Here is a 23,938-nt window from a genome sequence, read left to right as displayed (position 1 = left end):
CAAATAAATCAACCAACTGAGATAAATTGTATGAAGCACTTGGTAGGTATACTCATTTAAACTCTTGGTAGGTATACTCATTTAAACTCTCTGTGGGCTCACATGGCTCCCGTGTCCAATTAAGAGCAAGCTGTATTATTCACCATGTTGCAAAAGTGCTCTGGAAATGCTTTTGCTGTGTTTCTGAACTCAGATCAAAACGCCAATACATCCTTTTAACATCACTTTGTAAAAGAAAAATAAAATGAATGTAGCTCATCACAAAACTGAACTATGGCAATAGCAACATTTGACTGATACAATGATGTATATTTTAGAAACATACTTCAAATTTAAAACTTGTTTCCTCAAATACACATTCTGTATCCAGTCCTTAACTGCTACAGCAGCCTTCCAGCAGAAGAATATTGAACAGCCAAAGGGCATCTCGTCTTGCTGTGTATCATTAAAATAATACTGAGCAAGATCTCCAGGCTATTAAATTTACTTCTTCACTGAAAATTATAAATCATCTGAATAAAAACAATTCTGCAATGAACATGATCCACAATTTTCTGATCATATGTTTGGGTATGAACTGACTTGTAGTGCCACGTTGACATCCGCAAGAAAGGTTCATTCTTCACAGTACCTATTCTGTTATGTACCTAAAGGCATGTAAATAGTTCACATTCATTTCTGGCTTTTGATACATGTGTTGTATTATAGCACCTGCAACTGAAGACCTCAAAGCAATTTGCAAGCATTAACCAGCTGAGCCTCGTGACTGTTCAGCCATTATGTTATTTCACAGATTGGTAAACAGAGACACAAAAACACATCAAACTTCTCATAAGAGAAGAGCGTCATAAGAGAGGTGCAATAGCTTTATCTTATACTTTCTTTCCCCTAGAAAAGGACTTTTCTATGTACTGTTTCACCTTAAAGGACAAGAAAAGCAGCATTAGTAAGACTTGCCCCAGTACTGAGCAAATACAGGGCAAAGAAATGTAGTCAGTTAGAATCCCTCCTCCCTTCCTTTCTGCCCTTTCCTGACAGTGCTGTTAACACAGAGCTCTGGTCCCTGCCAGCAAGCTGGAACCAGCCAGGCCCTGGAAGTGACTATTGAAATACTACTAAAGGATCTGGTTCCTCAGGGCTACAAAATTCTAATGTGGTGCAGCCAAAGCCCAAGAGGAGTTACAAGCTGTTCCATTACACTTTATAGGCTAGGCATGCCATGTCACCAGCTTAAAAACTGCACCAAACCAGCTTACACCCTCAGTGATCTTTTCTTCTCGAACCTCCCCTCATTTTGCAGTGGTGGGACCTTCTTACATGCCAAAAGATTGTTGTATCTGGAGAAATGAAGATCCTTCTTACTGCTTATACACTTGGCCTGTGTCTAGCCCCTAGCTAGGATTATCACCTGTGCAGATCTAATCAGCTCTAATCAAGCTCACTCAAGTACCAAAGCAGGAACATGCAGTCAGACTGCAGGCTGTCTGATCCCACTGGGACTCTGCTACCCGAGCAGCTGCTCCTGCAGCCCTGTGCACTGAAAGCAGTACTCAGCCAGCTGTGATTACACCTTCACAGTGGGAGCGAGCCCCTCAGCCTGAGGAATTTACAGTTTAAACAAACAAGGCAGAGAAATGAAATCAGAAATCACAAATGAAACAGAGTTCAACTGGAGTCCATGCAACGATGCATGTCTAAAAAGCAAGGCTGCTAACCGCTTTCATTAGCAATGAAAACTGTCTTGCAGAGACAGAAAAGCTGAGGTTAGCTCATAAACTGAGTGTTTGTTCCTCTTCTCTTCAGCGACTCTGTGGCATGTTATCATGTCACTCGTGTAAATATTTCAAAGAGATGTTCCCAGTGACAGTGCTTTGCTATAGCCACTGCTGTTGAGAAGGGCTATACAAACATCTGCCATATATTCTTCAAATATAATTCAGCCAGCATTTTTGTTTACATGATTTATCCTTTATAACCAGCACTCAGCTGCAACTTTCAGCCATAGCTGCATTATTAAGAATTAACCTTTTTTTTTTTTAAACACTACATTTTGCAATAGGAGAATCAATATACAGTAACCCAGAGCATTTCAGACAACAGCTGTAAAATATAATCTGATGGCAGAAAGTTAAGAACAGTATTTTGGCAGTTATATGTTCGGCTAATCTTTCACTTCTTGTTGTTAACAGTACCAGGCTATAAAGACCTGTATTTCTCCCTGTCTAGTGACCAAAAGCTGCACACGTTTTCCAGTATTGTAACGCTATTAGCGGAGGTAAAATATAAATCACTCGTTACTGACTTTTTTCCTAATAGGTTATTGCAGCTATTCCCAGGGCTGTAGCAGCTGAACAACAGGCCCCATCTCAGTGATCTCACAGCCCTTTCTAAGACACTTTAGCAAAAAGAGTACATTGAAAAATGACTAAATACTTTTCACTGCTTTCACTTTGGCTGCGGTTGAGGATGTTCAGATCTGTTCAAGGCTGGGATTCAATGCATTAGTTTTTACCAAACTTATCTAGCCAGAAAAGAGATGAAGCCACTGCTGTGCCTGGTATACAGGAACATAGAATAAACATAAATATCCTACTAAAGGTTTGATAATGTGCTACTTTGTCTATATTAGTGCAAAGTTTACCCTGAGAAACAGACTATTCCACGTACATTTCTATGCCATCATTAAATATTGAATCTAGGAATAGAACAGAACCTATTTTTGGAACCTATTCCTCTTTAGAAAGCAGGAGAAGATTGGTTCTCTGAAATATTATGAGATTTGCTTTGATCACAAAATAAACTCGAAGACCTTTTTTTTTTGGTGAGTGAAAGGCAAAGGGTGCCACATCATTCTGTACCGAAATTGATTTGTTCACCATGTCCTCCTGACTGCATTTTCCTCAAATAACAAAACTGGTTGTATTTTCTTTTTTAAAGGTTCTCAACCCAAATTTCTACGTTGCGAATGCTTTAATTAAGACCGATGCATTCCATTCTATGAGCGTTCAGACGCCGATGTGGAAGCTTTATCTTGAACCGCATTGCCCTCTAGCGCTGCGCCGGGGCCGCCCCGTGATGTCAGCAGCGCAGCCCGCGAGCGCAGGCAGCTGCTCCCGCAGAGCCCCGAACTGCTGACAAACCCCTCGGAGACGCACGTCAGAACAGCTAACGGGGGCATCCTTCCAACCGAACCACAAATGCACGAGGGAAGACAGTAAACCTGTCTTTTATTTCAGGGACCGTCATGATCAAAACAGCTACTTTCAACATCCGGCCAAGACCTCTGCCTGCTAATTTCTGTTTAAACGAGTTGATGTGAGAAATTAAGCGAGTTTGAACAGGCTGTTGTTTCCGACAGGCTTTGGAGGACTTCACGCTGTGCAAGTTTTACGTGCTGAAAGCTAACAGCTTGCTGGAGAGATGAGTTCTCAATCCAAACCTGGCGGGGGCTTTGCAGCAACTTCTTGGGTGGAGAGAGAACTTTCTGCTGAACTCAACCATCTGCGTGTTGTGCACAGGATCCAATCATAACCTGCTATGGAGAATTACTTTTAAGATGAGTGCCTACCTTGCTGAGAAATCCAATTCATCAATACTTGGATATTTGAAAGTGTCTGCATTAAATAGCAGCAATCTTTCTGCAAACAGCTCCAATGAGACAACAAGCAACCTGGATTTGCCTACCTTGGATATCAGTAGGGCGATAACTGTGGGGCTCATCCTAGGTGCCTTTATACTCTTTGCTATTATTGGTAATATTTTGGTAATTCTCTCTGTTGCTTGCAATAGACATTTAAGAATCCCTACAAACTATTTCATAATTAACCTTGCAATAGCAGATTTGTTGCTGAGTTTTACTGTCCTTCCATTCTCTGCTACACTGGAAATCCTCGGCTACTGGGTTTTGGGGAGGATATTTTGTGATATCTGGGCAGCAGTTGATGTGCTCTGCTGTACAGCTTCTATTTTAAGTCTATGTGCAATCTCCATAGATAGATATATAGGAGTACGTTATTCTCTTCAGTATCCAACTTTGGTAACAAGAAGAAGAGCAATTCTAGCTCTCCTAGGTGTCTGGGTCCTTTCCATGGTAATTTCTATTGGACCTCTTTTGGGCTGGAAAGAACCAGCACCCAAGGATGAGAAAGTGTGCCGTATCACTGAAGAACCATTCTACGCTTTGTTTTCTTCCTTGGGGTCATTTTACATTCCTTTAATCGTCATCCTCGTCATGTACTGTCGGGTCTACATAGTGGCCAAAAGGACTACAAAAAATCTGGAAGCCGGGGTTATGAAAGAAATGTCCAACTCCAAGGAGCTGACGCTACGGATCCACTACAGGAACATTCATGAGGACACCTTAAGCAGCAACAAATCCAAGGGTCACAATCCCAGAAATTTCTTAGCTCTCAAACTTTTAAAATTCTCTAGAGAAAAGAAGGCAGCCAAGACGCTGGGAATTGTGGTTGGCATGTTTATCTTGTGCTGGCTACCTTTCTTCATTGTTCTGCCTCTAGGTAAGTTGGTAATCAAGGGAATGTGGGGAGGGAGAGGAAGAGCATAGTTGTTTACTATAAAAATCCCACAGAAAATAATCAGATGAATGAGAAGTACATAACCATTTTGAGAACTGCAGTGAACAGATAAAAGGGTGGGAAGCGAAAGTAATTTATTTCTAATGTTGGCTTTTTCTAAGGCTCATGCAGCAGCCTTGCAAAGTGTGCAGCCTGCATGAAGTCTGCCCATCTGAGCCCTCCTCAGTGATGTCAAATCAAGGGATAATGCTGTCAGTTTACATATAAAATCCTCCCTCGTGGGTTTTGTTTAGACTGAATTAGCTTGTATAGGAAGCTTTAACAAAACCTTTGTAGACAGAAACAAAACTAGTTTCAGCATTGAAACTTTCTCTGTTCCAGTTACTGCTGCAGGTTCAGACCATAAAACAGAGTCTTCAAACATTACAAAGTGTCTTAAGTGAAAATGGGCCCAACCAAATGATGAGGTGCAAAACCCTTCTGATCTTTAGGAAGCTGAAAGAGTTCTGGTTCTCAGTTCAAATTTCATTGATCCAATCCCAAAAAATAAATCCTTGAAGCCCACTTCTCTCTGCCAAACTGTTCCCTTTGGTTTCAGTAGGTCTCCGTTCAGGCATTCCAGGAGATCGTCATGTGCATTTGTGACAGCAACCTTAAACTTCAAAATATTATTAAAGTATTCAACTCGGCCTTAACAGTGCACTGCATTTCAAATCCTTATGAAATCTGCTTACACTGTCTTTAATATCAGCATCAGCTCTAAAGAGGAACATTTCAAAACCTGTTAATATTGAATTACTATGCTTTGAAAAATATCTGTTCAACATTCACTTCTGAGACACAGTCAGACTAAATACAGAGAGGTGGAGAAAAAAAGGGAGGAAAAGCCTTTATCAACATTCTGTATTCACGTTTACTTACTGACCCTATCAAAACATTTCTAATTGAGTGAATACTTTCAGAGACCTGTAAAAAATTAAACTGTGTTCAACAGCATGGTCGTGGTGAAGTGTTTTGAGATTATAATTTCTAGTCTAAATGACATTGCATCTTCACTGAATGTCAACCAGAGCACATCTGCTGGAGCTATTGAAGAGTCACCGTTGCCTCTAACTTAGTGTGTCTAAAACTGATAAGTCTTCATAATTCATGATCTACATAAAGCTAACGCTGAGCTTGTTACAAATTCCAAACAGAAGAAAAATTGAGAGCAAAGTTGTCTTTGGCTACTAAAATTTAAGTCCTATGCTATCTCTTAGGAAAGAAAGTTCACAACATAGAACAAGTTTCCAACCATTGCTGAAGGACATACTTAAGTGGATAGAAATTTATTTTCCCCATATATTACCAGCAGTAGCACTGGACACGTATCTACTAGGTCATGTTTCCTCTGATTCTGAATTATTGGAGGAACTTTGGAAATAAAAAGCAAGCATGAATGCAACAGAACACATGCTTAGCCAGCAGAAGCCAGTACTAGCACTGCTACTGGTGCTACTCAGCAAACAGATGCAAACTAGTCCATTAAAACCATTTTGGTAACAGGGTATAACTAATATGACAAACAACTAGGTTTTCTGGAAGAGAGTCAGTTTTCCCATTGGGAAATTACTGCAAAATTCCTGGTCTTTACCGGGAGGTTTAATGAGTGACTGATTATAACAAATGAGTGGAGAATTCACAGCTTGTCACAGTATTATTTTATCTCTCATTTATCTCTCATCTCACTTGTGCCCAAGCCATCAGTGAAGCAGACAGCCACTCCAGCAAGCTCTATTGGTAGCAGTGCCTGGCAGGCTGAAAGGCGACCTGCTGCTGTGGGCTCTGACCCAGCACAGCTTGAGTGCCAGTGAATCACAGCATGCTCACTTCAGAGCTGTGAGCTCCTGGTGCCTCACAGAGCGGTGGGTCAGGCAGAGCTGCTGTTGTTACAGTTAATACTAGAACGGTGAAAAAAATAAGCGTGTCAGCACCGCTAGTGCAGTGGAAAAGAACTGCTATTGCAGGAGGGTAAAAAAAGATATGCATAGTATCCAACAAAATATCCAAATGTATTTAAACATTTGGTGGTGGTACTTCCTTTGTTTTACTGACAAAGAATAGGGCAGTTCTCATTCCTTGCCCCACTCCTTTTTTTTATTTACTCAGGATACTCCAGAGTCTTGTGCTTTTCACGTCTGTAGCAGTGCATTAATGTACTTTGTGTCTGTATATTAATGCTGCTAGGGATGACTAAGCATTGTTTACAAAAGCAAGTGGGGAAAAGACCTTTTCCCAACCTGCATAATTCAGTCATTCCCAATGGGAATACTGGGTACAGCAATGGAGAACTTCCTAAGGAGCTTTGCTATGTGCTGCATGTTTCATAACAGAAATCTTTTCATTTTTGTCCTGAAGTTACAAACATAAAGGAAAAGTTAAGAACCCTTATGAAAACACACAGTGATACAGAATCCATTTTAGTGATAGGCAAATGTAAAATCCAAGCTGTATCTATGATTTACAAAACTCAACAGGTGCCTGGACTGCTCCAGTCACAATCTATTCACCCATCGTTGCAGAACTGCAAACTACAACACCTCTTCTACTTCTGATTCCAGACTAGATATTTGCCTTCACTGTAGTGAAAGGCTTCTTCCTCAGCCTGTATTTTTCGTGCCCTTATATCTACAAACACCAATCTAAATCATACGTTCACATCTGCATCTTTAAAATGTGTGCCTTGTTTCACTCAGTAATGCAATGACTGCACAGTGGTGTTAGCAGAGTAGCTCTGGACTTCTGATGATTCAGCTGCAACACATTTGAAAAGTCAGTAATCCTTGTTTCTGCAACACTCCAAAACTAGGAGTTAGTAAATCTAGTAAATCTGCTTATATGTAGGAGTTCTCCTCATGTCAAAAGCATTCTCAGATGTTCTACTAGTTGCCCAGCCAAAATTATAATTGTTTGGTTGTGGCACGTTAATATATACAGCTATTCATTTTTATATCCCAGACAAAGGATTATTGCATCAGATGGCAGATAAATGCTGGGAACTGATGTGGTGTTGAAAGCAAGGATATTGCTTGAATAAATATTCCACAACAAAGGGTGATTTTCAAGCAAGAATCACAAGGCTCTGCAAAGAAAGCTCTCTGACAGAGCTCTGTATACAGCCCCAGAGAGAAATTAGAGCACAGACACCATGAGGTGTTGAGTACTGTAAAACTATTAGCACAAAGAAGCACTTGATGATGCAGCAAAACTTCTCATAGTGAATAATGTGATAAAATTGGTTTTTATTCCAGATATTTCTTCCAGATAGCAACAGAGCAACAGAATATCCCTATGGTCTTTATTTATATATGCTTCACAGCTTTGGAAACTTTCACCTTGCCGCTCAGAATTATTTTTCTGGTGACGCATAAAAAACAAAATGAAGATGTGTCTTTGAGACAACTTCTCATACTATAAATTCAGTGACTCAGCTATGAAGAGCAAATATCTTGTGTTTTTAGAATAAATCTTTCTTTTCTTCCCCCTCATATAAATCCATTCTTGATCAGAGCTACACTAAAAATGCATTGTTGAACAATGTTAACTAAAAGTGATTAATCTAAACCAGAGCCCTGCAGCTATATGCACTAAAACTTCCTCCTTTAAATAAAGGAAGATCTAATTTTATGCCAATAATTTCATTTTAAAAATGCATCCAAAATGACAGATCATGTTTTCCCTTGGCAACCAGATAAAACTTTAGTCTCATCTCTGTTAAATGAGGCATCAGACTGGGCTTGCCAATCTTCTCCCAGCTGTAGAGCTCACACAACACACGTTTGCACACAAACCTACCATCTCCACTACTGTTCCAAAGCATGCCAACTTCCCCAGCCTATTGCTTGACTCCAGTAGTGATCAGCAAAGCATTTTTCACTCCCAAGTTCAGAGCCCACCGCTCTGCTCCTACAGAACCTGTGATACCAGCCACTAAATTCAGAAGCAAACTTCTTGTAACTTAGCAGGCAGTGGTATAAGATCCCAAAAGCCTCAGAACAAAGACACAGCTGTTTTGACTACCTTTGTATATTAAGTTCTTTAAACCTCCCTGTAGTAAAAAAGAACATAAAAGTCTTCTGCATGCTAATTGGCCAGCCAATACAAAATGATTCCTAAAATAAAATGCTGTTCATGTAAAGTACATAGATTTATGTTACGTCAGGCCAACCTCTGTATCTCTGCACTAGAATACCAAATTAGGTCTCTGAGTTTCCCATGGGAAACACTCCAAGTCATTAGGTCCACCACTGCCACCACTACTGGGTTCTGCTTTCTGAAAGGCTTCAAGCCTGGTTTGTCTTCCATCTCATTTTGGTCTTGCCTTGCCTTCTGCTTTCTAAATAGTCTTACTCTGTAGAATTATGGCCATAAAGAACAAGGAGAAATTAATGGTACATGTTGCAGTCTGTACCTCTGCCCACTTTGCAGCTCTAACTTTGGAACATATTCAGTTATAATGGTGACAGCAGAAAACTGCTCCTCCTACTTTTTAGGCAAGTCCTGTAAGACTAAATATATGATATGAGCATTTCTTGGCCAGTACAGCTACAGCATGTTTTGCCACACATGGAGAATTTAGATTCTTTTTACTACTAGAATATCCTCCCTTAAGCCCTGATTTGAATCTTCTGTGCAAAAGTAAATTGCATCCAAAGGATCCCAATTAGCAGTTATTTAATCATAGAATCCTTTAGGTTGGAAATGAGCTCTAAGATCATCAATTTCAACAATTAATCTAGAACTGCCAAGTACTCTACATTTTAGAAAAAAATTCTGTTTTATCAATGCAGCCAAAATTATGAATTCTGAAGGATTGGGCACTTCTTTTGCAGATTTGATTTGCAGGTCAGAGGAACAAAGAAGTTTTAGAGTACAGCCTTAGGAAAGTAAACATGCAAGGCATATGCAGAAAAAACTCCAAAACACATGGAGCCCATTGAGCTTCAGGGACGGCAGCATCCTCCCACCGCAAGTGTAAAAGAAAGGCTTCTCAAATACAAGGTTACATCATCACCCGTGATGTAGGAGCATGGACCACATCCTGATACTATTGCCATAAAACCACGTCTGCCCCTTGAAAAAAAATGCTGTGGTTAAAACAATAGTGACTCACTATGGAAGCCGCAGAAAAAAGATACTCTGGTTTCCAGGTGCACAAACTACTTCCAATGAAAGTCCTTCACTGAATCAGAAAGTTCCAAGGAGAAAAAAAAGTCAGGACTGAGTCAGTGGGCAGCAATAGGAAATCTCAAAATTATTGAAACCAAAACAGGAGAGAATTGGTAGTTCCAGAGGGAACATAGCTTTCAGCATGCAACAAAGCAGGAGACACAAGGACCACATGCCTTAGGAATCCCCAAACACGTGCCACTGTTCAGGTTGGCAGTCATTACGAAAGCACTGAATAAAGTTATGCTTCTGCGGACAGTTCTAAGGACACCAGCTGTATGTCCTTTAGTGCACCTGTCTGTGAAATATAATCAGGAATAAAAATGCATGTTTATGTTTCTTTCATATCCTCACTGAAGTTCTGCTCCACAGCCCATAGCAAGATTTAGAGCTATTTTCATGGACTTTCAAGTGACATCTAGAAACTGAAAAGCAGTAACGATCAGTGTCTAAATAGCAAAGGAGAAAATACAACGGAAGTTCATACAGTAACTTCGTAGCTGTATTCAATACCCTGCTAGAATCCTCTTGTTATCTAGTGATGCCCAAGACAGATTGCCTCAGGTATAGGTGAAAAGTGAGAAGGGGAGAAAAAGACACTAAAGTATGCCCAGTAATTGAACATAGTTAAGTATAACATATGAAACGTCAGCAGACGCAGGGTGGCTTTTCTAGACTTCTCTGATCAGCTAAATCATTGCAAAACAAACATAAGCTTGGCTCATATTCTTTCTAGTTAGCAGCTGCAAAACTCTGTATCTGTTTTGGACAAATTTTTAATAACAAGAATATATTATTTCTGTCCTTACCATCAATTTTAGAGTACTGAAAGAGTTTCTTCCTAAATCAGGCCTTGGTTTTACAGTGTTTATGCATGAGCAACACAGTGTAAAAAGAAGTTAAATTTAATTAAATTTTTAAAAGTTAATTTTCTCCGCAGTGTAAGCCATCACAAGTAGTGTGAATTGAGAAGGGATAGATCTATAAACAAGCACAAACAGAATTTCTGACAAAATTCTGTGTGTGCTCGATGGCTTTTTTTCCCCAAATCTTGTATATTTTCTATATCTTAAATACCTATGTTCTGTTATTTAAGACATTCAGAATTTTTGCCAATAGGACAGCTGTAGATAAGGCTCGAAGAACCTTCACTCTGCCAGTTCATTTATTTATTCTTTTTTAAACTACAGATTTCCTTTATCTTTTTCTTTCTAGATTGGAGAAAGTTCCTACTTAACTCTTCTATACCTTCAACAAATATCAACTTGCCAATAGTCTGTTGTACCCTATGTTTTTAAAAATACTTGTCAGCTCTCCAGGATTTGAGCAACAACAGCATCTTTTGTAAGAGGCTGTACAAAGGGCAGCTGGGGACTTCAGACCAGAGCAGGATCTGTAGGCATGATTTTATAAAATCTGCATGCCTGGTGACAATGTTGGCACACCAGGAGTGCCGGTGTTAGTAATGTGTGGTTAAATACATTAGCACTGCTCTTTTAAAAATGCAAATACAGTTACTTCCCTTTGCAGTTGCTTGTAAAACAAGAAGATGCAACAACTCTGAGTTTTAGTAAGATCTGATTCTTACCTACTATAAGATTACATTACCTAATGTACTACAATTTCCATCAACAAAGCTTCAAGGGAAGTAAAGATCTGATTTTATTTTGGTCACTCTAGATAAAACTCTATTTTTGGAGCCTTCAATAGTATGTCAGATTTGAGCCACTGTGAATGCAAGTCTTGTAGGAATGTTTTGTTCACCTGAAACGTGAGCCATCCTTTGTCAGAGATGGACAGTGCAGATGGTGAGAAATTGCGGATTTTAATCAGGAAAAGAAAATAGAAACTGTAGCCTTTCCCAGTCTATAGGATAGCAAGGAAAATATTTTCCTGAGGCTTTTCTCTTGTTCATATTTCCTTAGAGGAAGGTACTTTTTAAAATTAGATTTGGCAGTCATGTATGTTCGCTACTTTAATTTACCTGCTTAAGAATTTGTTTGCTTAGGATCAGGCCTTGGATGGGCAAGACTTCAGGAACTTGGTTAATATGCATCCTGAGGCAATTCAAAGAGACACCAATGTCCTCAATGAGCACACATGCTCATCATCATCACTGGCTTGTGGTAGTAATTTAAATCTCTTCTCTTTCATTTTCTTTAATAAATTTTATTCTGTTGTTTTTGGATGCTATTCCTATTTCTCAGGATCTTTTATTCCCCCTGCTGTTATCCTAATCCTTTCTCCTAGAAGGCCTGCAGGCTCTCTCAGCTTGATCAGCTCTTAATTTTGTATCTCTCTGTTTTGTACTCTGCTGTTTGTAAACAGGGGTTCTTTTTTCTATATTAAATAAATCCAAGGGAATGTAAACAAACTGAATGCTGGCAGGAAAGAAATCAGGAGCTTGAGAAACCCAATTAGCTTTAAAACCTTGGCATGTTGACTTAGCTAAGCAAGTGGTAAAAAGGACCACAGAAAGCTTAAATACAAGACTAAAATCCTTCCCACATTCTGTAAGCTCATAACAACTGTGGTCAAACACAGCTTATTGTTTTTATGAGGAGAATTTTACTAGCTATCCACATGCAGCACTTCAGCTTTCCCTGTTCATTAAGAAGTGGCAGTAATTCAACCTCTAACAGCTAGTAGCAGGTCTGGCACAGCAGGAATCACAGCAGGAACTGCAGGGCAGCAGTGGTGGTTCGCAGCCAGGCTACTGCAGCCATCTACTGCATCAGGAAAAGGTGGTTTTCATAGGAAGGCTGATTTTCAACATAAAACAAATTTACAGTGAAGCGATAATCATTTTTGCAAAAGTCATCTTCGCGAGGACAGGGTATGATATCCTAAGCCAATTCCTGCTTCTCAAGTTTCAGAATTCATGTTACCATTTGCATTTTGCAATGTTTTACACCACTACTGTGCTTTTTAAGACACTGGAATTTTCTGCATTCCAGAAAACACTGAAAAACTCAGATTTAAATCCAGCCACATGACTGCACGCTGTTCTCTCCTCTCAATAAGGAAGGATGCATTTGTCTTCCAAGGTCCCCTCAACCAATTCTGTAACAAAACTTTCAAAGTTCCAAACTTTATGGCTTTTCTTTAAGATTAAAATAATGATCAGTGATGCTCTCTTCCTGCTGCATTATTGCTCCACAACATATTTTACTGCAGTTCATCTGCTGTTACAGAATACTAATAGACACACAGGACCTAAACAACTCCAGATCATTCTGTTTCAATGAAAACAAATGCAGTATTTATTCCAGTAAACAAGATCATGCACTCACCCCAGGTTGGCCCCCACCCTAAGTGGAACCAGATTGAGAAGTTCTTGAAATACGAGTTTCTGTTAACTGATAGAAAACACAGCACCTGATAACCCAAAACTTATTCAGAGAGACTTTCTCTCCTTAACTCTGAAAACCTCACAGTGCTCTTCATCAAATGTTCAACCATCATCTAATCTAAGTATCAAATACTTTATTCTGAACATAGTTGATAATTCTGAGTAATTCATAGACTTCATTGACAAAGATAAATTAACAGTGAATGCTCACTTAATAGAAAGTCAATTTTCACAACAAAAAGCAATTAGAAAAGAGTAGCAGCTAGAATTTAAAATTAAATGAGACATGAGAGGAAAATTAAGTATTTAAAAATGAAGAAGAAAGGAAATATCAGGAAAGCAAACATGCCACAGTGGAAAGAGAAAAGCATGAGAGATATTAAAGAGAAGGTGGATAGGTAGAGAATGTCATTAATTTTGGTCTAATATAAATACTTAAATAGTTTGCTCCCACTAAGTACAAATAATAAGCGCATGGCATTCTTGAAAACAGACACAGAATATTCTGCCCCACAAAGATGACTCACACAGATGTTAATGCAGGATGTAAAAATATTCAGACAGCCCTATCAGATGCAAGGTGGGAGCATATTGAGTGTATCACAGGAACAGAGCCAGTAGATGGAGGGAAGTGATAATGTCTTTTTATTAAACACTCATTAAACCACGCCTGGAACAGTGCAACCACATAGGAAGCTGTCTTACAGGGAAGGCAATGATAAACTGGAGTCCAATGGAGGTGACCAAGGATATCACAGGGTTGAGTAGGCTAGGTGAGGGGAACCTGAGGGAATGGGGTTTTTCCAGCCTGGAGAAGGGATGGCTTCAGGGGAGCTAATGCAGTGTTGAACCTCCTTTGAGACCAAGATTGGAAACGAGACCACACGAAATCCCTCCCCACTGCAATAATTCTGTAATTCTGGCAACTTCTTGGCTTTTGGCCCCAAGTATAAATATATGTATATATATTTCTTGCATGAGTGATGAACAGAGCAAATGTAACTGCACAACAGAACCAACAGATATTTCACAAATGGCTGTCTGGCATCACAAACAACTGTTGATCATTACCCACAGTTGTTTACTTCCTGTAGGTGGCTGGAAATGGCACACAGGGTGCAGTGGCACAGAGAGATCAAAGGCAATTTCAAAAGTTTTCATTAACTCATGAACATTACCTTACATAATCTTTTTAAGACTTAAACTCTAGATAATTACTATAGTACTTGATCACCTGACAACTGGAGTAGCAGATTTTCTCCTTTCTCCTGGGTGTAGTTTGAGGGGATGAATGGTTGGTTGGTTGCATTGCCTGGTTTAATTTTTCTCCCATAACATGAATGTGGAAACTAAAACATGTCCTGTGTACTACACTTGCAACATAACCTTGCCAAATGTTACATTAAGGATCCTTAAATAGAAGGTCCTAACTTTCCCACACTCCTTTCTGTACACATATAGAGATCAGTGGAGAGAGGTAGCAACAGAGCAGATACTTAGATGGAAGAAAAATAACAGAGTAGGAAAGAATATGAAAAAGCAGTGTGTATGTGTATTTACATGTGTGTATGTGTTTCAGCTCTGTACAGGGCTACATCAAATCTTGTTTAAGTGAAAGACATTTCTTTATTAAGGCTATTGTGAGTAAACCAGTCTAGAAGATTTTCCTGCTCTTCAATCTGTTAATTTAGAGACTGTTCCAAGCTACACTAAATCCTTTATGAACCCTTACAAAGACTTTCAAGTACTCCCACTGACTCCAGTGGTCTGAATTTCAGTAGCACAGAGACGCTCTGCAGAATGTGTGAAGACAACTAATACACCAAATTGTTTCTCATGATGTTCCCTAATCTCATTGAGGATGCTTTACTTACTTTCAGCATAGTAAAGCATTCATTATAAAGACCCAGTCAGTCCTTAAATGAAATTAGCTTTTATTAAACAAAATACTACTTAATTTCTTTCCATGCTGTTTGCTTTTGCTCGGTATATTCCCAAACGGAATAGCTCTGTCAAGTCTGCTGAGCACAGCTGGTTAAATTAATGACCAAAATACAATAAAATCTGGTCAGATTGATTGAGTTAAAATATTTTCTGTTCTGTATTTCTGTCTGGCAAAAGCTTTGCAAAAACTTTATTAGCATAAGAGGTGCAATCAGAGGTAAGATTGTGGTGCTATGTTTAATAAATCACAGTATTTAGCACAGGAGGATAGAAAACTTACATTCCTTTTGAGTGAAGCTGCTAAACATGAAACATCAGGAAGGAGGTAACTTAGAGAAGAGTCACTCTGGCTACTGCCATCACAAATACATCACTGAGGAGATAATCATGCGCAATATTTTCCAACCATTTTGAAAAGCAATCTAAAACAGTACAGGGAAATACTTAATCTGTTTATCAGACTGTGATGGGAAAATAGTTGGAGGTTAGAGAAGGAAATATGAATTTGATGTTTATAGAATATGTCTATTTAGCTTTCCCATTTTATCAAGGTACCAAAATAGTCCACAGTTGTTTGCTTCTGACAGGTTAATTTCAAGGTAAAAGCATGTGTGCAGTTAAATAAAAGATGTTGTTAATCACAGGAACAATGTAAGGAAGAGTAATCTTAAAAATACACAAGTTAATCAAAATATTTTTCATCTCTTTATATTACAAAAGGCAGAGGAGCTTTGTATAATAGTAACCAAATTGAACTACTTACAAGTACACGGCATATACAGCCACTTCCAACTATACCACCTTCTGGATGACTTAGTGCATCCTCTCTCTATGTAGGAAAGGAAACCCAGCAAGAAGGAACTGAATACAAAAACTCAGAAACTTTCTAAAAACCTGAAGAGAATAAGTGCCCAAAGAAATATCAGCCAGACGTTCCATTTTTCTGACAGTTAATCCTCAACCTAAATAGTGGATATATTTACTGAGAATATAGAAGATTACAGTGTCAGTGAGATTCCAGTACATCAAATGCAAAACTTTGCTGGCTTGCCAAAAAATTTAAGCCATGAGGTTTTCCTGATGAGCAAAGTTATAGTCTGCAGAGTCAATCAGAGAAAGTAGGACCAGAAGGTATCTGAAAAAGTCACACAGGGCATCCGCCAACCCAAAGGCTGGATCAGCTATACCTAGATCAGTAGATGTATGTCTACTCCATTTTTAAGAGTCTTCAGCATTGAAATTCCAAACCTTTCTTAAGTGGGATGTTCCAGCATCTTCCTGCATTGATAGTCTGAAAGCACCTCCCAGTTCATCTTACTGCAGTTCAAATCACTGTGCTTCCTATATTAGCCACGGTGGACATGGAAAACTTCCAATTTCATTTACTTCCTCTTTCAGATTATTTTAATATTGAAGACTAACTGCTGGGTGTCCTTTCAGCTCTTTTTATTCTCCACAATGTACTACAAATCTTCAAATGATTCTATATGTTCCACTGGTGGCCCTCTTCATTACAAATGGATCACTTCATGGGTGGGGTTCTGCTGAGTTCATGTAGCCATTGAATATAACCCACACAGTGCCAGTAATGCATTTTATCATATGGATCAATTAATTTCTGTTAATCTCAGAAAATATTCTTGAATTCCGATTTTTCTTTGGGAAGGTAGAAAGGCAGTAGAACCCACCAAAAACACTTTTTGAATTCACTGTGTGTTCGACAGGTTGAGTCATGGCAGATCTCACTGGCATGTTCCAGTTCCACTCCTGGTAGAACAAACAGTTTTTCCATAGAGAAAACTACTGAGCCCACATCCACCAGCTGACTGCTTTTACTTTCCTCCAGCTGAGATTGTTCATTGGTAAAATCAAGAGGATGCTGTAGTCAGGATGACTGACAGATGAGAAGTGCCATCCGACAGCAAGTAGAACATGCTCCCATTCAGGAACTTACACCCACATGGATTGCAGTAACCTCTTACTGCTGGGCCTTCCTGAAATCACTGTCTACCTGATTTTGGTGATAAAAATCCCCACCAAACACTAGGACATAGTAGTGCATTGTACCACAGGCAAAATTCATAGATGAAATTCATCTGCCTTCAGAGCAGTGCATATACCTGTATTTGTACACATACACAAGGAAGTGTAGAAGAGTTAAGAATTCTAACCAGTTTTAACACGCCAGATTGAAATAAGATAAATTAACAAAACAGTCTATAAGTCAGTGTTGTTTTTTTAATCAAATGCCCCTTGTTCAGAAGAGCACACTTCTTCCTCACCTGCTTATCAAAACTTAATGGTTTCTTTGTGACTTAAATGAACAAATTTCCACTATGCTGTTTGCAGAACTAGGAAAAAGTGAAGAATTAAGTACTGTTTCATGATCGTTAGCTTCATGAAATTTGTTCCCAAATTTCTTAACTCCAGAACTTTCCTACTATCGTAACTAAATGCTGATATTTATTTAAAAATAACACCACCACACAGCTTTCCAAACTGATGTATCCCCAAATTTTATCTGCTAATGACTCAGCTTGGGTCATGATCACTTCTAAATGATCAACTGGGGCTCAGCAATTTTTCTAGAATCTTGAATACAAGGTGCCTCTGTCAGTCAGGGTTATTATGGAGGAATTCTCCACTCTTTTGTGTTGCTGCCCTTTAATACAAAAGACCTTTGGAAATGCTTGCTGCAGCTGCTGAAAATAATCTGCTGTCTTTTTTTTTTCTCAAATGACATTTGAAAAACAGGTTATTGTAGAAGATAGTTGTAAGCTCCTTACCTTTTTTTTTTTCTTTAAGGAACACATATTCCTCTCAGCAATTTAAAGATCAGCCATTTTTCAGCACTCAGCTTTTTACTCCTTCCACCCCTTCCCCCCCCCCCCCCCAGCTTGGTCTCTTAGTCTTTACAGTACGTGGTTTTATTTGGCTCACGTGTAAGATTAAACAATCACAACTCATTTATCTGCATTGGTTCAGAGTTTTCATCTCTATAGCTTATTTTATTTGTCCTTAGGGAATTTCACAGAATTTGTCAGCAAACTTTCTTAATAATATTTTATATCTTTGAAAGACAAACCACAGCATTTACTATGTCTAAAATTATTAAAATCTGGTGGAGCAATTTCCTACAGATTTTTAGTTATTACAGTATAAGATAACAACAAGCAAACTGGTCTGGAAAAACTCACCACTGTCCAATCAAGATTTACACATAGAAGAAAAATGGAAGCTCTTCAGACACTTCATGAGATTTACTGGGCTTTAAAAAAAAAAAAAAAGTAATTCATTTTTTAAGGAAGCTCCAGAAAACAGAGCTAATTTTAACCAGCAGCATACAAGTACAGAGCAAAGGGGAAAATGAAGAACTATTATTCTGAATTCGTAGGATCTCTCCTGGTTTCTGTTAGCCAGGTGAGGGGGATAAAGAGAGCTGATGCCATTTTAGTACCTGATTTTCTCTTCTGAGCCAGATCAGGTACCAATGGACACAGTGACAGAGGAGGACAGCAGCCACCTGATAAACAACGTGCACGTAACTCCTTCTGACTTCCTTGTGAACTAAGGAGACCCAAATCCATACAGTCAGCTACTCCAGAATTGTCTTCAATGTAAACAGTATCTGCTGTGACACATAAGAGCTTTTTAACCAAGTCACTGAGAAATGCTTTTCATAGTTTAGAGGCCCAAGCCATGGCCTCTACATTGCCATGAGATGGGAAACATGCCTAGAATCACAGCCCTCCCCACCACGGCATCCTGACAGCCACAACTGACTCAGCTGCTTTCACAGCCCAGGGAATCTAAATCATTGCAGTGTAGAAGGTCCTCTTCTCAGGTATGTGTTACTCCAGTTTGAGTGTCATCTCCCACAGAAAGAACTGAAAATCTAATTCTAGTTCTTGAAAGCAGGATGCCCTGTGAACCTCTGTTCTTTGATTACTTTAGCCAGACACAAAGGTGTTTTCCCAGCTGGAAAACTGTTGAATGTCTGCTTTAAAAAAAAAAAAAAAAAAAGCATTCTTTTATGGAGATTAGTTTACTAAATTTAATTGATAATTCCATCTTTTTAATGATACAAAATACACAAAATTTATTTCCCAGTACAAGTTTTTCATTTGGGCATCCTCTGAAGTGACATTATTTAGTTGTGAACAAAACAGGAAGTATTCATAAAAGAATCTTTCTTTGGTTTACACCATTTGTTATGACTGGGATACGTCACCTGCCAAATTTAATTCTGGTTTCAAGAGGTTTGTAGCCTACCAATAATCTAGCTAAACTGGGTAATATTTATAGGCTGAAAAAGAATATAAGCTATAAAGCATGTCTGAATACTCTCCTTCTGAAAAGCCCAGAAATATTTAGATCCTTTTCTGCAGGTGACATTTAATAGCTCTTTGAAGAAGGCATGACCTTATTCCATGTGTGTAGTAGTTTTGATAATGGGTGTTTGATCTTTCAGTGGTATACAGCAAGTTTGTTCAACACACATACATATAGCAACTTCATATTAATTCTACACTAAATACGCGCTTCCATATCTTTTGTGGGGTGGATAAAGCAATTCTTCATTAGCTTTAAAAATAATATAAATAACACCTTATTGTCAGAAGACCAACACTGAAAGCAGCACGTGTTAAGGATTTTCAGCAACCAGATTCTAACACTGATCTGACAGGATATTTACCTTTTCCAGGTAAATCAATTATCTCAAATAATGTCTGCTTGTTTCTTCTGAACAGGATCCCTGTTCTCAGCTCTGAAACCCCCTGAAATAGTCTTCAAGGTGATTTTTTGGCTTGGCTACTTTAACAGCTGCTTGAATCCAATCATCTACCCTTGCTCAAGCAAAGAGTTCAAGAGAGCTTTCATACAGATTCTAAAATGCCAGTGCCACCGTCGAAAGCAGTTGGGGTGGTGGGCCTACAGCTACAGGAACTGGAATCGGTGCTCCTTTGAACACCCTCGGAAGGACTCTCTGGAAGACAGTGGGAGTTTCTTAAGTGGCAGTCAGAGGACATTATCTTCAGCATCTCCCAGCCCTGGCTACCTGAGCAAAATCACTCACCCGCATATGGAAATGTGTACATTCCAGGAATGGAAAAATCCCAGCTCTTTCCTGAGCCCCTTACAAGAAGGCAGCAGTCAAAAGGACCCATGCCAATTCTTCACCTTCAATCTCCTAACAGAGCGCAATGGACACATTGCTGCTAGCAGCCAAGCCTCCAGCAAAGGGGACCATGAGGACATATGTGACACAGTGAATGGTAGAACTGACTGTAGTACAAGCATCATGCTGGAATGAATGGATTCTAATCAGTCTGCACAGATTCTGCTCTCTTCATACACTAACCTCTGATATTTATCCCAGGGGAAGACATGGACCACTGCACAGTTCTCAGTATGGCACTAGAAGGAAGTCAGCGAGGAACAGGCAGATTACCATCACAAGAATGGCAAAATCTAGAGGCTAGCCATGTTCCTAATAAGTTGCTAAAGATGCTACTGAAACAAATACAGAATGCAGAGAAGTAGCTGGATAAACCCAGGGAAGTACACAGCCAATTATTCAGCTATCATGGTAGTGCTGTAGAACAGCCAAACACACATGTATATAGAAAGAATGTATAAATATGGGGGAGGGCAAGGGAAACGTGTATGAAAGTTTGTGTGCACACGTGTGCTAGCCGCATGTTTGGATACCTGAGAGTGGAAGTGAGCAATGCAGTTGTACAGCGTTGTTTGTACCTCTCCAGAGCACTAGCTGCTGCTGATTTTGCCTGCAAAATTCTGATTGTTGCTGTACTTCACTGTACATTAGCACTTTAGAAATGGAAAACAATGTCAAAGATTAAAATAATTTCGCAACAATTTAAGCACTTGCACCTATTACTATGGAGCAGGAATCCAACCAAGTTCCCTCCTCACAGCATCCATTTTAAAATAAAACACGGCGGTTAAGTTTAGAGTTATAACTCCTAGGATGTTCTTGACACTCTGCAGTTGCTTACTTGCCATGATTCCCTTATTATCAACAGTTGTGAATTCCTCTAGACTTTACCATGTTCTATTTCAAAAGTTTGAAAATAGCAGCAATGATGAGAGCTCACAGTCCACGTTTCAGCACATCAGTAAAACGTCCTGAAAAATACACAGGCTACCAGAAGATCTTATTTATAAAAACAACACTCATAAATTCCTCCAAATCCCTCATAAACAGCGCTGAGAACAGAGCAGAAAAGAGCACTGACCGCTGGAGGACCAAAAGCCAGCTTAAAGACAAAAATGCTGAGCCCTTGGTTGTTTCTGCATGCTTTGAAAATAGTACTGCTCTTATGGAGTTGTTTTTTTACTTTGCCAGTTAGATAAAAAGAGAAAGTATTAAAACAATGCAGTAGTGATAGAATTTCACTGCCATCGATAGTTTTAAGCTCAGTAACAAAGCATATAGTCAATGAATATAAAGATGTGATAATTATGAAATAAACAAGAGAGTTTGGCAGAGCAGGTTATAATAACAAAAAGAAAATAGATAGAAAGCATCCTGGGCTTGCTGCAAAACTCCAGAGGAGGGATCTCCAGAAGAGATCCTTCCCCATTGGTGGTCGGCTCTTAAGTGAGTCGAGGAGAGGTGCAGTCAGGCTCCAGCCCTTCCAGCAGCACAGGAGAATTGCCTTCACCTGTGCTCCCATCTCCGACTTAGTGCTCAGTCAGAGGTTCAAGCCTTTATTCAGCAGTTCCCACACAAAGTATGTAACTTAATTCTGGAGAATATCTTCAAGGACATTTTAGCTCATGTTTGGAAATCTCATCTCTTGCAACTAAGGGTGAATCATTAAATTAATGACTGATTTTTCTTTTATTTGAAGTGGTATAAAGTGTGAAAACAGGAATTCACTCCTTCCTCCTTCCTTTTTCTTCTTAAGAATTTTAGCAATTCTTTTGTATAGCTTGAAACAGAGAACAAGCCACAAAGAGACGTACTAAAAACACTTAGGGACAATTTAAAACATTAGGTCCCAATGGAGAACCATTTCCTTTTGTTTCCTTAAATACGTATTCTCAGATTAAGACAATAGCAATGGATGCATCTTGTGGTCAGATGAAACATCTCCCAGTTCAGTGTCAGCAAAGATAGGAAAGTCACATTCCAAGATCTTCCCGTGGTCAGATGGGATTGTGAGAACTACGTAAGTACACTGCGAGTCCACTCTGGTCCCACTGCAGGGAAGGCAAATCTATTTGAAGAGTTCCATTTTGATTGTGAGGAAGGCTGTAATTTTCTCTTAGGAGGACAATGCTTCTAAAATGTATAAGCGTTATAAAACGGATTTACAGACTTACTACTCATATTGCCATAAATAGTATTTTACCTACTTGTGATATACTAATATCAATTTACCATTTTTGAGCCTACAAATGGCAGACAACTACATTTTCAAACTTTCGCTATAGTTTTTCGGAGGAAATCCACAGAAACTTGTGAAACACTTCTGGATTTTGTAAAGTTTAGCTGGAAATGAATTTCTTTAACCAATGAACAGCACAAGTCAGCCAGATTTTGAGTCACATGTGACTTACGCAGAGTAAATTGAAGCAACTTTATCCACGTTTTACAGTTTCTATGTGATGCTGGTGGGTTTCAGAAAAAAATAGCACTTCACTACACTAAAGCCTTTAACTACGTAGCTCTCAGAGACTAACAATTCTTTTTATTAGATTCTAATTCTAGCAAGACTGAGATCTCTGATCACTATTTAAGGGCCTCAACACAATTCTATAATTATCTATGACATCAGATAGCCTTTTATCCCATACTGGGGTCACCTACCAGTATTTGTAATCTCCATACATTTTTTATATATGATGTTATACATATGATCTGTTTACAAGGTAAACTGCTTTCTTTAAATTCTCCAAAAAAGAAAAAGAAGATTTTAGTACTGAAAAAACAGTTTTCTCTAAACAATGTAACAGATCAGAAAGAAAAGATTTCCAATAACATCATATCAGCCTGTGCCCTGTTGAGGCCAAAACCCTCAGAGTGTCAGAAGTCCCAAGACAAGTGTTCAATAAAGCCTTAGAGAGAGCAGGTATGAAGGTGTTGCACAGACAGACACCCATATTTTTACCCCAAAAGATCTGTGCTATGAAGGCTACTAGGCTCTGCTGCTACAGCAGAATGGACTCATCCATCCCTGCTAGAGCCAGAGCACTGCTGATCTTCACATCACACATCTTTTTAGCAGGAGAGGCACATCTGAACTGCATGCAAAACACACACGGCTCAAGATTCATGGATTCTCTACCCTGCAGTGCTTCATTTCCTCAAGCTTAAGTCTGGCAAGCATGTAAAGTGCCATAACCTTCTTGGGACATGACTGTGTTATGCTGCCTTGGCAAGAAAACAGGAAAGAAAAAGAAGCTCTGCTTTGGTCATCTCTGATACAAGGAAAAAAGGCTTATTTATGCTGAATGAATGTTGAAGTTGGAAAACTAGGAGTTGGAAACAACAATAGGCAATCAAAACTGATTTATTTTGTCCTTTTTAAGACAGACAGCACCATCAGACCCATTTTTTCCTTAGCATGGTCATTAGGCTACACCCTAGAGGATCATCTGATGTCTCCCTAGCATCAGACAGAAGAAGCAATAAACTGCACACTTCAGCACAACAAAGCGGGATAACAGAAAGAAGTGAGAATTAGTTTGGGCAGCACCTGGTATGTACTTCAGATATCATTTTAACAAATTATGCCTCATTCTTCTTAACTTCCCAATTACATTTTAAAATTAGAAAGCCCACATGGCATAACAGAAATAAGTGCATGATGGATTCCTTATGTTGCTTTAAAGTATGTTTAAATTATGGGATATTTTCTTTCTTTGG

The 23,938-nt window shown here is 39.0% G+C and overlaps 1 protein-coding gene across 1 annotated transcript; it reads left to right on the top strand.

Moving 5' to 3' along the window:
- Positions 1–3,016: 3,016 nt before the first annotated feature.
- Positions 3,017–23,938, top strand: ADRA1B (adrenoceptor alpha 1B). The gene is made up of 2 exons (XM_048961026.1): positions 3,017–4,517; positions 19,791–23,938. The coding sequence occupies exons 1-2, from the start codon at positions 3,557–3,559 to the stop codon at positions 20,351–20,353; spliced, it is 1,524 nt and encodes a 507-aa protein (XP_048816983.1). The 5' UTR covers positions 3,017–3,556; the 3' UTR covers positions 20,354–23,938.

Source organism: Lagopus muta, chromosome 14 (genome assembly GCF_023343835.1).
Source record: "Lagopus muta isolate bLagMut1 chromosome 14, bLagMut1 primary, whole genome shotgun sequence".
Lineage (NCBI taxonomy): Eukaryota > Metazoa > Chordata > Aves > Galliformes > Phasianidae > Lagopus > Lagopus muta.
The sequence above is the reverse complement of the archived record's forward strand: the minus strand, read 5'-3'. Positions and strand labels throughout refer to the sequence as shown.